This window comes from Plutella xylostella, chromosome 29 (genome assembly GCF_932276165.1).
Source record: "Plutella xylostella chromosome 29, ilPluXylo3.1, whole genome shotgun sequence".
In the NCBI taxonomy this organism is placed as follows: Eukaryota; Metazoa; Arthropoda; class Insecta; order Lepidoptera; family Plutellidae; genus Plutella; species Plutella xylostella.
The window spans coordinates 8,954,968-8,971,677 of NC_064009.1; the positions used below are offsets into that span (position 1 = coordinate 8,954,968).

General features: G+C 44.1%; 1 protein-coding gene across 5 annotated transcripts in view; it reads left to right on the plus strand.

Moving 5' to 3' along the window:
• The window catches only part of LOC105393722 (fatty acid synthase), a 29,544-nt gene that overhangs the window by 3,122 nt on the left and 9,712 nt on the right, over positions 1-16,710 (plus strand). For 4 of the 5 annotated variants that reach the window (XM_048631575.1, XM_048631574.1, XM_048631573.1 and 1 more), the window contains exons 2-11: positions 4,079-4,248; positions 6,322-7,088; positions 7,787-8,017; positions 8,370-8,687; positions 10,210-10,522; positions 10,912-11,105; positions 12,848-13,076; positions 13,361-13,583; positions 14,569-14,711; positions 14,997-16,675. In XM_048631575.1, the coding sequence (XP_048487532.1) occupies positions 4,089-4,248; positions 6,322-7,088; positions 7,787-8,017; positions 8,370-8,687; positions 10,210-10,522; positions 10,912-11,105; positions 12,848-13,076; positions 13,361-13,583; positions 14,569-14,711; positions 14,997-16,675 (4,257 nt within the window). In that variant the 5' untranslated portion in view covers positions 4,079-4,088. Of the gene's footprint in view, positions 1-3,987; positions 4,249-6,321; positions 7,089-7,786; positions 8,018-8,369; positions 8,688-10,209; positions 10,523-10,911; positions 11,106-12,847; positions 13,077-13,360; positions 13,584-14,568; positions 14,712-14,996; positions 16,676-16,710 lie in introns of those variants that run through there. The other variant, XM_048631572.1, reaches the window with a different exon arrangement.

Consider the following 16,710-nt stretch of genomic DNA (forward strand, 5'->3'; position numbering starts at 1 on the left):
AAGCTAAGACATAGACGATTCATGATACTAGAAAGAATCGATGAAGTTATTCAATGCTTTTAATATTATAATAGCGATGGAGTGTCAGAGTGGAGTGAAGCCGCCCAAGTGTTTCCGAGGCTACGTAATCGCGAGGACAGCCCTATTTTTATAGGCCGTAGGGTAACTACAAAAATAGGGTTATCATTATCAGGTTTCCTGTATTCCCGAAGGTTATGGGGAAAATGTTAATGACACTACCAAATATAATACCTAATACCCATAATATTATAAGTGGTACCCAGCAATAATACCGGGTATTTAAATAAAAATTGATAGCTCTGCAACCAATGTTCATATTTAGAATTAGCGATATTTTTTGACCGTACAAATTACATAAAAATTCGTTTCGAACGTATATCATTTTATATTTTCAAGATGATCCTTAGTTTATCACAATACAACCGATTGTAATACACAATTCCGACGGATTCATGCACTTTTATGATTCACTTTCTATCATCTTAGATAGCACGCTCCAAATATCTGATTACTTATCGCTCGCCGCTCATAGTGACTGATGTTGATGTGACTGTTAATCATTGTTTTCGGAATTAAATTTTTGTTTGATAAAAAGATGTTGAATGCTCTTCTAGTACTTATAGAGAATCCAAAACAAATATAAAATTCGTATTTTTTAAGGTTGTTATTCTTGTCAAAGCTACTCCTGTCTATGAATTTAACTCTCGATCTCGGGAGATCGATGGAACGTGCAACCAACACGCCACAGCATAGCAGTTAGTCTCTGCGGATGGTCTCATCAGCTGACTCATAGTCACTTCTACTACTATACCTTCTGGCCCTAGATTTTCCTTCCTTCGACATCATCTCCGGACTCGACATATCTCGAGGGCTACATATTAAGGATATGTCGTGTGCCAGAGAATGTCGAATGCATGAGAACTCCAAGGCATTAATCACTTGGTATGGGTGATATTATTATGTTTTAGGTTGTCTTTTTCTCACATCATCACTGTGTATTCCAATCGTCTTTCAGTGAGTATTCCTCGCCACGTCCATAATGAGACGATTTGCGGTCGGCGTGCCAGTAATTGATACACAAAGGCGGTCTATTGCCGGCCTCCGGTGCGCTCAGTGTTGTACAGTTTGCCACAATTCTGACAGCTCGCTACTTAGCTCAGTCGGTGTCTGTGGTGTGAATTGGCTGATCTTCGCGGGTATGTTTAATCTCGGATTTGGAAATTAATTCTGCTTCCATGGTATTTGTAATTATCTTCTTTGATAAGCATCATTTGTTTAAAATTAATAATGTTGCTTATTCTATCTGTTATTGTGTGACTGAATTTTAACTCTTGATCTATCGTTCTTACTACGATTCGATTATTATTTCGAAGCCTTAACCCAGTAATCGTGCATTCATAATTGAAACGGAAATTTGATTTGCTATCTATAATGTGGCAAGTTCCTTGGCGACCCTCCTTGCGGGGTGAAAGAAGTGGCGGGGGCGAGGTAGCACGACATGCTACACACGTAGAAAAGTGTGCCCGGATTAATCTCGCGATAGCTTGTATCTATTTCTGACGTAAGTAAAATTTGATTCTATGAGTGTTCCCGTAAATGTCATATTTAGCTTAAAATTTATAGTTTGAGAGCATTAAAATTTGGATGTTTACCTTCAGAATATCTACCAATTTGAATTTGTTAATGTAAAAGTGTTTTATTTTATAAATCAATTTCCATGTCACTTTCATGTTCACTCTCTGTTTGAACTTGTTCATCGTCGTCGTCATCCTCATCTTCATCATCGTTTTCATTAACTTCAATTATAAATCTAAGACAAAAACCAAAAAACATTATACCTACTTTGAAGTATAATGTACTAGAGTACGCCAGTCATATTAGTTCAGTGTACACCTATACTATTTTATGTTTAATTTACATTAAATTATAAATAAACAATCACATACCTGTCCAATACATCGTCAAATACCTACTCTATCAGATTTATAATATTCGTCTTAATTTTTATGACATGGTCGTCACAATTTCTCCACTTTTCAGGCGAATAATTAGAGAAAAGCAACTCTAAGTCTTTTATCTCTTTATCTAAGTTAGAGTCAATCGACGTTCTTGCGAGCTCGCCTTTCACGTACCGCCACACAAGTTCAATAGGATTTAATTCCGGGTGGTATGGGGGTAACCGAAGCACGATATGACCATTTTCTTTTAAAATTTCATCAATTTTGTAATTTTTCTCTGTGTTTTGCTCATTAATTACTTTCATTAAATCACATAAATTTTGGTTGCCTTCATAGTTACAAGAACTGACAACTGACGCACTGTCATATGGACTCTTCGTCTTTGTTGTTTACTTTTTCGTATCTGACTGCGCAGTACCAACCTTTAGCCGCGTAGCATGACTGATCCGGTACGCTGTTCTACCAGAAGCCCCTATATTGAGACATTATACGATTTGTTGTTTTTAACGTTATTTTGTTGACGAATTATAGATACCTAATAATAATATAATGATAATATTAAAAAGGCCTCAACACTCATCCTAAGACTAATGGTCTCAGGATCAATGATCTCATGTGGGTCGAATTCAAATTATGACAGACTATATAAGACATGTGGCCGCCTCGGCTGCGCGGCCGAGACTGCCGTAACAATGACATGCAGTGCACGCGTTGCCCTTTACCGCTACCCCTCCCGCTACCCGCTGTCGTCTTGGGTACCTCGTCCCCTCCGCGTCTTTCACCCCGCAAGGAGGGTCGCCAAGCAACTTGCCAATCTATAACTGACTATTTATATTTTCCAACCTTTTTCCTAACTAAAAGCGACGTCGGCGAATGATAGGTAATATGGCTGTAAAGGCACCTAACTGCTATTCCTATCTCACCTTGACCTACCTTAAAGGTGTGTTCTTTGAAAAGTCATTTCCTATCTACTTCAAGTGATGAAGACACAGCCAAATCGATTAGGTCCTGGATAGTATGAATGAATTGATTAGTCTTTCGGGTACTTATTACTGTGTATAATAAATATATAGTTGATATATCAGCTGTCTGATACCCATATTACCTATAGGTTCTGCCTAGCTTGGGGTCGGATGGCCGTGCGTGATGTCCCTACATATTCATTATTATTATTCGTTGTATATTTCTTGTGTCGGCCGATGCTTAAGTGTCAGACATTCATGATGTAGAGCACTTTCTTTCTATTACACTCATCTGCCTCGTCACAGCTCGCAATACTCTTCGCCTGCGTCGCAATAGCCCGCGAACATCTCACACCCAGCACGGAAGCTCGCGTGATGACGGTAATGGCCTGTTTGCACAACTCGAGGACCCACTGACGTGTGTCGCAAGGCCGCCAAACCTGTTCCATCAGGCCATCTCTAGCTAGCAGCTAGCGCTTCTTTGTCTCGCTGCTAACTTAGGCATTTGCAATGGTAATCAGTCAATCGCACAGACGTCCCGAACTTCTTATTGCCCCGGTTTTTTGGCGTGACGACGAATTGGCAATTTCGTTGTTATTGTTTTCTAGCTTGTTGTCGGTTGATGTAAAAATCTGCATAAATTAGCATTCTCGCTTTTGACTTCCTCTCTCAAATGTATTGTCAATCTAAAATGCAAAATTGAATAAATAGATTTCCTGGATCTGCCAGAAACAAACACTAGACACTACGCATTCGTTGTCTTGCACGTCATTAATTTGCACATAGCATTCTGTACACAAATTAAAACCAAATAATTACCTAAGTAACCATTAAAATCGTATCCATGCAACCGGCTTCCCTCGCCGAGCGTCTCAGAGATAGCTAAAACAAATGCGCATGCGACATTCACGATCGGAAAGCGCTCCGGTGTCAGTGGGAGCCGGCGGGGTCGCGGGTCAGCGTGGAGGGCAAAGCGGACGCGATAGCACCCCGGGAGATACGGCGACCTTGCCCGTCCTTGCCTATCTCCAGTTATATACGTCGCGCGCGCCGCCTGCGCCCCACTCGCCGCCCAACCACCCGACCGTCATCACCTCATCCCATATTCCCAGTGTTGAAGTGTTGTGGTGTTTCCAGATAGTGAAAGATGCCGTCGGTGACGACGAACGGGATGGGGGGCGCAGATGACATAGTGCTGACGGGGCTGTCGGGCCGCCTGCCCGAGTCCAACTCCATCGACGAGTTCGCGCAGCAGCTGTTCGATGGCGTCGACCTGGTCACAGCTGATGGCAGGAGGTGGATGCCTGGTGAGTACTCTACATGTAGCGAAGCTTAAGCCTCAAGTGCTTAAGTCCAAACAGATGTTTTGATAGTTTAACCTTTAGTGCAGATGGAGTTTATTGAACCTCATTGTTTAAATATTTTTGATTTATTAGATTATTCACATACATGTACAAAAATTGTATCACAATGTAAGCCAGTGACCAGTGATCTAATCTCGGAAAACTCAGAATTGAACACAATTGAGCAAAAAGAGACAAGAAACACCCTCTAACATCAGAATGTCGTTATAGGTCAAATGGAGTACCTATAGCTGTTTTAATTCTAATTAACTCCTCAGATCTTTTCATTATAATCTATTTCTACTTATTATTTATATTATGGTTATTTCTTTATCACTATTTATTAAAATATTTGGACTAATTTGTGTAAATCCTAAAAGACTTCCTTGTTCGGCTTCTATCAGTGATTCTTAGCTCCAACGAGTTCGATTGGTTACAATTATAAGATTAACATAATCGTCTGATAGCTGACTCACAGATCTTGAAGTTACCTATTTTTTTCACTAACGTTTTGTTTCAAAATCAATGGCTTTTTAGTCACAGGTATTTTTTATCGTGTCAATAATGTGAAACAATTTAAGAAAATATGTAGACTTTTGGTAGACATATCTCTACTATAATCATTCGCGTTCTCCATTAAACACTACTTAAGGCTACTTTACTTAAGGTATACTTAAGTATACTTTGATAAGCTCTAGGGTCGGTAGAGTCAATTAGAATCAATTCAAAATCCACTTTCAAAACATATAAGAAAAAGAACTATGTTATACCTACAAAGTATTCCAAAGATCTTAGAGCTAAGGAATAGTTTCAAAGATGTTGCTACTGAGAGATTAATAAGATTGACAAACTTATCATCGCGTGATATAAACAAACGGTGTCCTTGATGGACCTTCGATCCCATCATGATGAGGTACCAGCAATGATTAGCATCTCAACGGTAATTTTCCTTACAAATTGTAAGCCATTAAATAATAAGAATATTGTAATTCATTCAAAACAAATAATTCGCGAATAAAAGTCGCAAATCAAAAGCGATATTAATTTATACTTAATTTATTCTATTTTTGTAGGCATGTCTTGGAAGTAAGTAGGTAAACAAGGGCGGACTTATTGCTTTCTTCCAGACAACCTGAGATTGCAGTTTTCTTAATGCTTGCGCGTGCGCATCACGCGGTGATCCGCCGCTGGCGTGCGACATCGCGATAACACCTCCATTACCGCTAACCTAGCATTTTCCGCGTCGTTACCAACTATCTCTTGCATCTCTACACGATATAGCTAAGCACCTCTGATTGCGTATAGGTAGGTAGAGAGGTACACTACAAAGGAGGGCCCGCTGTTGTAGCGTGTGACGTAAAGCTTTCTCTGTGACGCAGCCGATCGTATGATCGCACACATCATAGTGTTTAATTACACATACACACATAATGGTGTGTGTACACACGCGCCGCACACGCGCGCCGCATCTCAGTAACTGTTACATTGACCGTGACTCTGATTCACGAACCGACCGATAAACATTATGTCACGTCGATTCCGCGAGGCTCACTGCATGGTGGATGTTGCAATGACAACAATGCGGTATTCTTGCGTTTTTTATATGCTCTTATACGGACTGATGCAACAGAGCGGTTTATTCGAGATGCCATGCAAATTTCGCACTTATCTTAAACGGAGTTATGTAGGTACGGTGTGTATTGATTATGTCGGTACAGGCGGATGAAATGTTCCGCGCTCGCTTCTCGCGTGGTGACCTCATGCACTTGAGACTTATCTGCGGGGTCACTCACTGTCACCATCCCGTCACCTACATGCCGCCGCGAAACGTAGATATGTTTCTCTCTGATACCGCTTATCGGTTAGCTATTTTACCTACCGTTTCATGTATTTCATGAGCAACTCAAGGGGACTATTGCGATCGCAGTTTTGATACCGAGAAATTGTGTAACACATTAAACTTTTACACTGTAATAACATTCGTGTACTTGATAAAAACACGTGCTGAATTACCTACTAACATGTAGTTTTTTCCAGGTTTGCACGGTTTGCCGGAGCGAAATGGCAAGCTCAAGGACCTGGTCCACTTCGACGCGACATTCTTCGGAGTACACGCGAAGCAGGCGCACCTCATGGACCCGCAGCTTCGACTGCTGCTGGAGCTGACCCACGAGGCCGTGGTGGACGCAGGATTGACCCCCAACGCCCTCCGAGGCACCCGCACCGGCGTCTTCGTGGGCGTCTCCAACTCGGAGACCGAGGAGCTCTGGACCGCCGACCCGGATAAGATAAACGGATACGCGCTGACTGGTTGTTGCCGAGCCATGTTCCCCAACAGAATCTCTTACACATACGACTTAAAAGGCCCGTCGTATGCCGTAGACACGGCTTGCTCGTCCTCCATGTTCGCGCTAGCTCAGGCCGCGGCCTCCATGAAGGCAGGTCACTGCGACGCCGCCATCGTCGCCGGATGCAACCTGTGTCTGAAGCCCGCCAACTCGCTCAACTTCCACCGTCTCTCCATGTTGTCGCCTGAAGGCCGATGCGCTGCGTTCGACGCGGCCGGCAAGGGCTACGTGCGTTCGGAAGCCGCTGTGGCAGTGCTTCTGCAAAAGCGCGGGAACGCCAACAGAGTATACGCAACGTTGAGGAACGTCCGTACTAACACCGACGGGTACAAGACGCAGGGTATCACGTTTCCGAACGGACAGATGCAGAAGCAGCTGGCTGAGGAGACGTTCAAGGAGGTCGGCATCCGGCCCAGGGACGTCGCCTACGTGGAGGCCCACGGCACCGGCACTAAGGTGAGAAAATCACATGTTTTATATAAAGTATTAAGTACGTACACACACGGTAGACGCCCACAATATCGATTTTCAATAAGCACATTAATAATGCATGGTTCCGTGGAAAAGAGGCGTGTTATATGCAACTGCGTATTGACGTATTTGTATCCTAATTCTTCATACTCATGTATGTATTTTGATTGACACAAACTGGTTATGTTAGACAACATAAAAATGAATAGGTAGGCATGCTAATTTTAGACGAAACTAAAAATAGATAGTTCAATCAGGTTTTTCTTTTAACCGTCAATAAAAGTAAATATAGCTGCGGTTACATATTTATATAAACTACGTAACGCAGTTTAAACTGTTGCAAAAACTAGATTCAGCCTAGTCAAGGTCAGGACTTGCTTAGGTTCTCACCCTAAAATTATCGTTTTATCATTTCCTGTTTTGTTTTATGACCTAGGCTAGGCTCTTTGTCTATTTAGCATATCTACGACCCAGAAACTACCTATTAATTTGATGGCGATTATATGGCGATATGGCGATATTGATTCAATAACTAAAATATTGTGTTCTTATTCCAACACTACTCATAATATCCAGCTGTTTTTTCATTTTATAAAGACAGCAGATAGAGAAAACTATTGTGTAAGGACCCCAATATATTTTGCATCCATTGCCCCAACCCATAACATTTTATTTCCCCCTAGGTCGGTGACCCACAAGAAGTGAACGCAATCGCCGATCTATTCTGTAAGGACCGTTCGAAGCCACTGCTCCTGGGTTCCGTGAAGTCCAACATGGGCCACTCGGAACCCGCCTCTGGGCTGTGTTCCATCGCCAAGGTGGTGGTCGCTATGGAGGCTGGCGTCATTCCCGCTAACCTGCACTTCAAGAGCCCCAACACTGACATCCCGGCGCTCAATGATGGCAGCATTCAGGTGAATACTATCTATAGATACCTACTTTTGTGTTTAACCCCTGACACGTCTGTGGCCTTGTATCTACGAAATGGATGGGTCAATTTTAATACGGCGTATGTTACGTTTGAAGGTGATTTAAGACGGATCTTAGCCATGTTTCATTAAAACGAGAATAGCCGTTTTATAGTTGTAAGGTGAAACCCAATTGTTCCTAATCCGACCATTATAACCTAAGTTACTTTATTGGCTCTACATTAATGATTCGTTGCTAGTCAGCTGAGTATTATAATGAATTCAAACTATACTAGTAAATAATCAATAACTTTATGATTAGACCATCCAATGAATAACAAAACCATTCCGCTTCCAGGTAGTCGACAAAAACACTCCCTGGGACGGCGGCATCGTGGCCATCAACTCATTCGGGTTCGGCGGCGCTAACGCTCACGTCATCCTCGAGTCTGAGCCTAAACGCGAGAAGCGCCCGGCTCAGTACCCGGTGCCCCGCCTTCTGGTGGCCTCTGGGAGGACAGAAGAGGCGGTCCATGAGATGCTAGCCCATGGAGTGAAGCACGCGACTGACGCGGAGTTGCATGCCCTGATTGATTCGGTGCACTCTGAGAACATTCCTGGACATTCGTTCAGGGGTTACTCGGTACTCGCTGATTCGCCGGTTGAGGATATTGTGGTGAGTTACGTGTTATGAATTGTCACAACACTATAACTACACTCACGAGTAATAAAAAAAGTTCCACCTGCCATTTGCTGTTCTATTATGTAATTGGAACTGTTTCATTGCTCGCGAGTGTATTATAACTATCTGTCTAGGATAATGTAAGTGTCAGCATGACTGAGTATTGAGTAGTCTCGATAATAACAGTAACAGCTGTTCCATTGTAAAGTTCAATACTAATCAACCGAAATATAAGAAACAGCTGTTGTTATAACAAATGCAAGTGCAGTAAGTATTCTAAAATTTATCTCCACCATGGCAAAAAAAGTGTGTACATGTAACATAAATAAATGACTATACGAATTTACAATAGAGTTAAATTAGTTATTTAATTTGAACTCACTTGCCAACAATGTTGAGTTAAATGCGTCACTAACACACACTTAGAATGAGTGTTTAGTCTATTATTAGATAAGTACCAACTTAGCTATTAAAGAGTACCCAAGAAATGTCAATCTGTACTCGCAAATATTACATATAGTTAACTTGTTTCCCACGTGATCAGAACCAAAATATAATGTTTTGTAATACGTATATATGAATGTAAAGCATAAATAAAACAAGTAAAAACTAATAAACTTATACTACTTAATAGGTTGGTATATATATCTACGCAGTTCAGTTTAGATGTACTTGCACACATTAGGTTCTAAGTTTTTTTCAATGAAGGTAAATGATTAATGCCTTAAACTTATGGTTATCTAATTATTTAAACGTTTAATTATATTTTGGATATGGAGTTGAAACAAAAACTGTCATTAAACGTCTTTGTTGTAGCTAAAAAAATTACACGTCAAGTTTTTAAATTCATAGTTCTCGTAGGTTTTTTTACGATATTTTTTCGCTTACTTTTATTACTTGAACTATTATTAGGTATTGTATTGTTTTGTCGTATGTAAAAACGGGCAAGTTAAATATTTCTAATATAATTTAAATCCAGGAAGGACTCGTTAAGTTAGCGCGCTAAAAAAACACAAAGTACTAACTATAAGTAGGTAAATATTTGATTTTATACAGTAGTGTAAAACACTATATTTTACGTCTACCTCTGAGTAGTACCTGATAAAATATCATTGTTATTAAACTTTCACTGATCCAGCCATATCTATATTCTTTGAGCATCAATGCAGATTTTGATGTGCTCTGAATACATTATTATCATTATGACATTCAATTTCAGAAAGCGTATTGCCATACTACTGTGGGTCGATTTTATTCAAGCCTCTTATCCCCTACTACGATCTATTGATTTATGGGCTATATACTTGGTTTATTTAATAGAGATTAAGCCAAACATTAACACTGCCTGTAACAATAACAGAAATCTTGTTCCCACAGTGTAGTTAGATGTACCTACATTATTCTATAGGTACATAAATAATTCGTAACAACCCCTCTATTATAAAGCCTGTCTGTACATGCTGTTTCTTTGACATCAAACAAATATATTATATCCTATATCTCACTCTATTCCCAGGAAATGGAAGGTGGCACCGACGCGCGGCCGATCTGGTTCGTGTTCTCCGGCATGGGTTCCCAATGGGCGGGCATGGGCAAGGAGCTTCTCTCCCTGCCGGCCTTCGCCGCGTCCATCAAGCGCTCCGCCGCGGCCCTCGCGCCGCACGGGTTGAAGCTCGAGGAGATCCTCACCACCGCCCCTGAAGAGGTGTTCGATGATGTGCTGATCTGTTTTGTCTCGATCGCCGCGGTGCAAGTCGCGTTGGTTGATGTTTTGAAGACTGTCGGGATTACCCCTGATGGCATTGTTGGGCACTCTGTTGGGGAGATTGGTTAGTATGCACTGCTTTTTAATTATTATACGTATTTACAATGATAACGATTCTAAAGGCGGCACTTCCTAATTTTAAAATGAGCTGAGAAAGTCTAAATTTAACTGAAAACGCTAATTTTAGAATGTGCCCTTCAGAATCGCTAGCAATAGCCGTATAAAATATAAGCTTTTCAGAATGTCGCTAGGTCATTTGCGGCTTACAATATCTAATTCTTTTTCTAAGGGTGATTTGCACAACAAAGATAATCAAATGAAATATATGACCTATTGCTCTGACAGTATAATGTCAGAGCAAGAGGCAAACGAACTAATTTTGATTAACTTTGTTGTGCAAGTGGCACTAAGTCTTTTATGATTATGTTAAAATCATACCCTTCTTTCCCCCAGGTTGCGCATACGCCGACGGCACCCTAACCGCGGAGCAGTGCGTGCTGGCCGCGTACAGTCGGGGCCGCAGCATCGCGGACGCGCGCCTGCCGCCCGGCGCCATGGCCGCCGTGGGGCTGTCCTGGGAGGAGGCCACCCGGCGCTGCCCGCCCGACGTGTTCCCCGCCTGCCATAACTCTGAGGACAGCGTCACTGTGAGTGTCACTCTGTAGCTGTAGTGAGTACTGAAGGGCTAGCATGGTGCGCAATTAAGACGTGACAAAAGTTTAGCATCGCGCTCACTCACATCGCGCAGCCTCAAGAGCGAGAGCGACGGCTGCTTCAAAAGCCAGTGCGACGGAAAACTTTTGTCACGTCTTGCGTGCGAGTCTTGCGGCCCATGCTAGGCCGTGAGAAAGCAGCATCGCGGACGCTCGCCTGCCGCCCGGCGTCATGGCCGCCGTGGGGCTGTCCTGGGAGGAGGCCACCCGGCGCTGCCCGCCCGACGTGTTCCCCGCATGCGGCGCATGCCACAACTCCGAGGACAGCGTCACGGTGAGTGTCACTCTGTAGCTGTCATCGTCATCATCATCAGGCCCTGTAGCACAGGGCGCTATTAAGACGTAGCAAGAGTTCTCTGTCGTCTTAGAGCGAGGCCCCATTAGTGCGCTGCGCTGCGTTGCGTTGCGTCGCCGCAACGCACTAGTGGAGCCTCGCTCTTACGGCTCTTGCTAGGCCGTGAGGAAGCAGCATCGCGGACGCTCGCCTGCCGCCCGGCGCCATGGCGGCCGTGGGGCTGTCCTGGGAGGAGGCCGCCCGGCGCTGCCCGCCCGACGTGTTCCCCGCCTGCCACAACTCTGAAGACAGTGTTACTGTGAGTGTCATACTGGAGCTGTCATTATCATCATTATCAGGCCCTGTAGCTGTAGGCATCAGGGCGCTATTAATACGTGACAAGAGTTCTCCGTTGCGCTCTCGCTCTTGAGACTCAAAATTCTTGTCACGACTTAATTTTTTTGCGTCGCGCTCACTCACATCGCGCGGCTTAAAAAGCGAGTGCGACGGAAAACATTTGTCACGTCTTGACATGCGAGTCTTGCGGCCCGTGCTAGGCCTTGAGGCCGCAGCATCGCGGACGCGCGCAAATCGGTGTCGTGGGACTGTTCTGGTAAACTTACTAGCCGAAAATAAAGAGCCTATATTCTTCTGTAGTGTAGAGCTAGTGTGATTCGGTTATGCATTGTAGTTCTGTAAATATTCCACGGTGGTCGAATTTTCCTACAACTTTTTATATAAAAAATAAGCTCGCCCGATCTTTTGTAGGTAAAATTGTTTTAGATTTTACGTACATTATTTTAATATTATTGTCTGTTTCTTGCTATCAAACAATGCACAAATCAACCTTGCATTTTTTCAGCTCAGTGTTAATTAGCATTATAGTATCGTTATAAAAAATGGTACTGACGTCAAGTGCTGTAAGCAACATATTCTAAACACTAACAATCATTTTCATGTAATCTGTTTCCACTATTGTTTCTCGCGACATGCAAAGGTATCGTGATTATCGACACATGCAAATTCAGTCATTAAACAAATGATGTCTGAAAATTTTGTAAGGTTTTATCACCTTAAGTATAAATAGATTTGACCTTCGTCTAACTTATATTTAACAAAATTATTGTGTGTTAGTGTTTCGAATAGGTTATTTTAAAAGTATCGCGAATCTTCTAACTTATTTATGAATTTCAGAAGGTATGTAGGCTTAAGTCCATTTAGAATAGCGTTCAGATATTTACTTACTGTATTTTTTTAGCAGCATTCTACCCTTCAAATCCCTTATGCATTTTACAAATACCGTATTTAACTCCCGTTCACCCTAATTTTAACTTGTGTTAAACACCCGTTACAATAAAAAATGGCATAGACTCGTGTTAAAACCCAACTCCTAACCCCACAGATCTCCGGCCCGCCCGACTCGCTCGAGAAGTTCGTCGCCGAATTATCAGCTGAGGGCATTTTCGCGCGCCGCGTTAAGTCAGCCGGCGTGGCTTTCCACAGCAAGTACATCGCGACCGCTGCCCCTCTACTCCGCAAGAGTCTCGACAAGATCATCCCGAACCCCAAGCCGAGGTCCAGCAAGTGGGTGTCGTCGTCTGTGACGAGGGACCAATGGGGATCGGAGATTGGTGAGTTGCATTTATTTTGTAGATTTAAGACAATGAGAAGCACGGAGGAACTTTAAACTAAGGTCATATTATTACATATTTAATCAGGATGTTAAATAGTACAATGATTTGCGATTTTACTTCTCATTCGGCCATGTATCATCCAAATATCAAACAGGATTGAAATTACATGTACAAAATCCTTTATTCTTCCAGAACCTTTACCTTTCCAAACGATCTCCCTCAATGTACCTACATAAACTACTGGCATCAGACTCAATAACAGCCAAACCTTTCCCCAACAGCCAAGATGTCCGACTCAGCGTACCACGTGAACAACCTCCTATCCCCCGTCCGCTTCGCCGACGCCATCAAGGAGATCCCCGAGCGAGCGCTGGTCATCGAGCTCGCGCCGCACGCCCTACTTCAGGCCGTCTTGAAGCGCGCCATCAAGGGCGCCGCGTGCGTGCCGCTGGTGCGACGCGACCAGCCGCGGCCGCTGGTGCAGTTGTTGTCGGGGGTTGGCAAGTATGTGCCAGTTTATTATGTGTACAAAACTTGCCACCTAAACTCTGTTTTTTTTTGTTCTGAAAGGTTCATCGACAGTCGCTTATCTCGCTATAGAACGATACGTGACTTAATCACGGGACAATCGACTGTTGATTAACCGCCAGAATCAGTGAAGCCGTCAAGAGCCAAAGGCAGGGTACCCCGAGCTACTTAGCATCTGTTTCTTGTCAGCCCGGTGCCAAGTTAACTCGTCCTAGTTAACTAATAGTAAATTATAGATAATAATTTACTTTATTCAGATTACTAAGATCCAATTTTGTTAGTAGACATATTAAAATACAGTGGGTTAGTAAGTACTTAAAATATTTATAACTTAAAACTATTATTTACTAGCTGTTCCCGCGCGCTTCGCTTCGCCTTAAAAAGTTTTCCCGTGGGAATTCCGGGATAAAAAGTAGCCTATGTTCTTTCCCAGGGTCTAGACAGTATGTATACCAAATTTCATTCAAATCCGTTCATTAGTTTTGGCGTGAAAGAGTAACAGACAGACAGATAGACAGACAGACAGACAGACAGACACAGTTACTTTCGCATTTATAATATTAGTTAGGATTTAGGCCGACATGTTACTGTTATGATAACTTAACTGGCGACATTCAATACTCGTAATGTAAGTAATACTGTCCAGTGAGTATTCGTATAGATAGACGTCATGGTGACGTGAATTGAATGTCGACTTGATAACGCCCCAGCACTCTATCAATATTCTGCGCTTATATGATCTAGCATTATAGCCAGGTGGACCCACTAAAAATAGCTCTGTTTACTTAGCAAAGCACTAGAAAATAGAACAAAAATACATTGAATTCTCACCCCCTTTCCCCCTACACCCTAAAACCAAACACAATGAATTCTAACCCCTACCACCTTCCCTCAGGATCTCTTCCCCTTTTGAACCTAAATACGAAGTCATTCAATTCTAACCCCTACCCCCTTCCCTCAGGATCTACAGCCTGGGCGCGCAGCCGCAGCCCGGTGCCCTCTACCCGAAGGTCTCGTTCCCCGTGTCCCGCGGCACGCCCGGACTGGCCAGCCAGGTGAAGTGGGACCACTCGATTGAGTGGAGCGTCGCTGATTATAGCAACGGTGAGTGACAAGTTTTTATAATGTTATGTTTGGTAGTGAAGTGGAGGTGGTGTAGTACTCAATGGTGTTTGGAATCATCGTCAGACGGTAGTAGTATACTGCTGGACATCGGATTCTCCTTAAAAGTGAGATATACAAACGCACTATCATGAAAAATTACTGTTTTCGAAACGTTTGTGTATATTATAAGTTTTTGAATCGTTGCATAGAAATAACGCCAATAAAACTCGTCCGTATAGTGATTGTTGGTAATATACCTAAAATCATCTCTTTTTCTATTCACAGCGAGCCGCACCGGCGAAAACGTGATCGAATACGACCTCTCAAAGACGGAAGACAGTTTCATAGCCGGCCACTGCATCGACGGCCGAGTCCTGTTCCCGGCCACCGGCTACCTCACCCTGGTCTGGAGAACCGTCGCCAAACTCAACAACAAGAAGCTGGAAGAATGCCCCATTGTGCTGGAGAATGTGCAGTTCCAACGGGCCACTATCGTGAGCAAGGACGCGCCGACTAGATTCCTGATCAATGTGTTGGACGGAAGCGGCGCTTTTGAGGTCTGCGAGGGAGGTTCTATCGCCGTCTCCGGTAATGTGAGGATTCTGGATGAGCCCGAGAAAGAGGTTCTGAAACTCGAACCCCCAACCGTCGAGAAGGGAGAAGGATTACTGCCGTTGGACAACGAGGATATCTACAAGGAGCTCCGTCTGCGTGGCTACCAATATGGTGGAATCTTCCGCGGTATCAAGAACAGTGACGCGCGCGGTGTGACCGGAGGCTTAGCTTGGGAGGACAACTGGATCTCGTTCATGGACACGATGCTTCAGTTCGGTATCATCGGAGTAGACACCCGGGAGTTGTACCTGCCCACTCGTCTGCAACGCGCGGTCATCGACCCCGCCGCGCATTTCCGTGCCGTCGAAGCAGCCAACGGCGCCCCGCTCACCATTCACCAATACAAAAACTTAGACGTGGTCAAGGCTGGTGGTGTGGAACTGAGGGGAGTTAAGACCTCATTGGCGCCCAGAAGGGCCAACCCTCAGCCGCCGCCGAAGCTAGAGCATTACGTCTACCTGCCTTATGACAATGCTACCGTTTCTACTGATGACACGTCTCGCTCTCGCCGCGATGCGCTGATTGTCAGCGTGCAGATCCTTCTAGAAAACGCTGGATCTCTTCGTCTGAAGATCACTGAGGCTGCCTTGGAGCGTGCTGAAGAGGCTTTGTTGCTTCCTCATGCGTTGTCAGCCCTGGAAGCCGAGCCCATGGTTCGCGCGGACGCCACAGTGGCCGCCGGCGCTGGCGCCGCTAATTACGCGACTGTTTTGACACCCCTAGCCGTCCCAGCCAATAACAAGGACGCTAAGACAGTGGCCCCTGACACCGACTGTCACTTGGTTCTCGCGGCCGATGTACTATCCCGTCACGGCTTGACTACGCTCCAGAATCTGGCTGCGGCTCTGAATGACGTCGGTATGATCTTGCTGGAAGAGCCCCATTCTACACTCGACGACCCCAGCTCAAAGGAAATGCTCAAGAAGGCTGGTCTGCAACTAGTGTCCCGCCAAGTGGCTGCCAACAGCGATTACTTGCTACTGAAGAAGGTTGCAACCATCCCTAAGGACACAATCATCATTGACGTAACGCCGACTGACTACAAATGGGTGGAGACACTCCGTGATGCCATGAAGAAGGCTGAAACAGAAGAGATGCGTATTTACGTAGTCGCTAAAGACGAGATGAACGGAGTTCTAGGTCTGGGTACATGTTTGAGGGCCGAGCCTGGCGGCAAGGCTGTCAGAGTGTTCCTGATTGGAGACGCCAAGGCGCCCGCGTTTAACATGACAGCGGCCGCGTACAAGGCGCAAGTTGAGAAGGATGTGGCCGTCAACGTGATAAGGTCGGGAGTTTGGGGATGCTACAGGCATCTGCTGCTCAATGACGTCAGCGACGCTCAGCTGCAGGTACGTTGGAGATGTTTTAGAGCACTTTGTTGCGT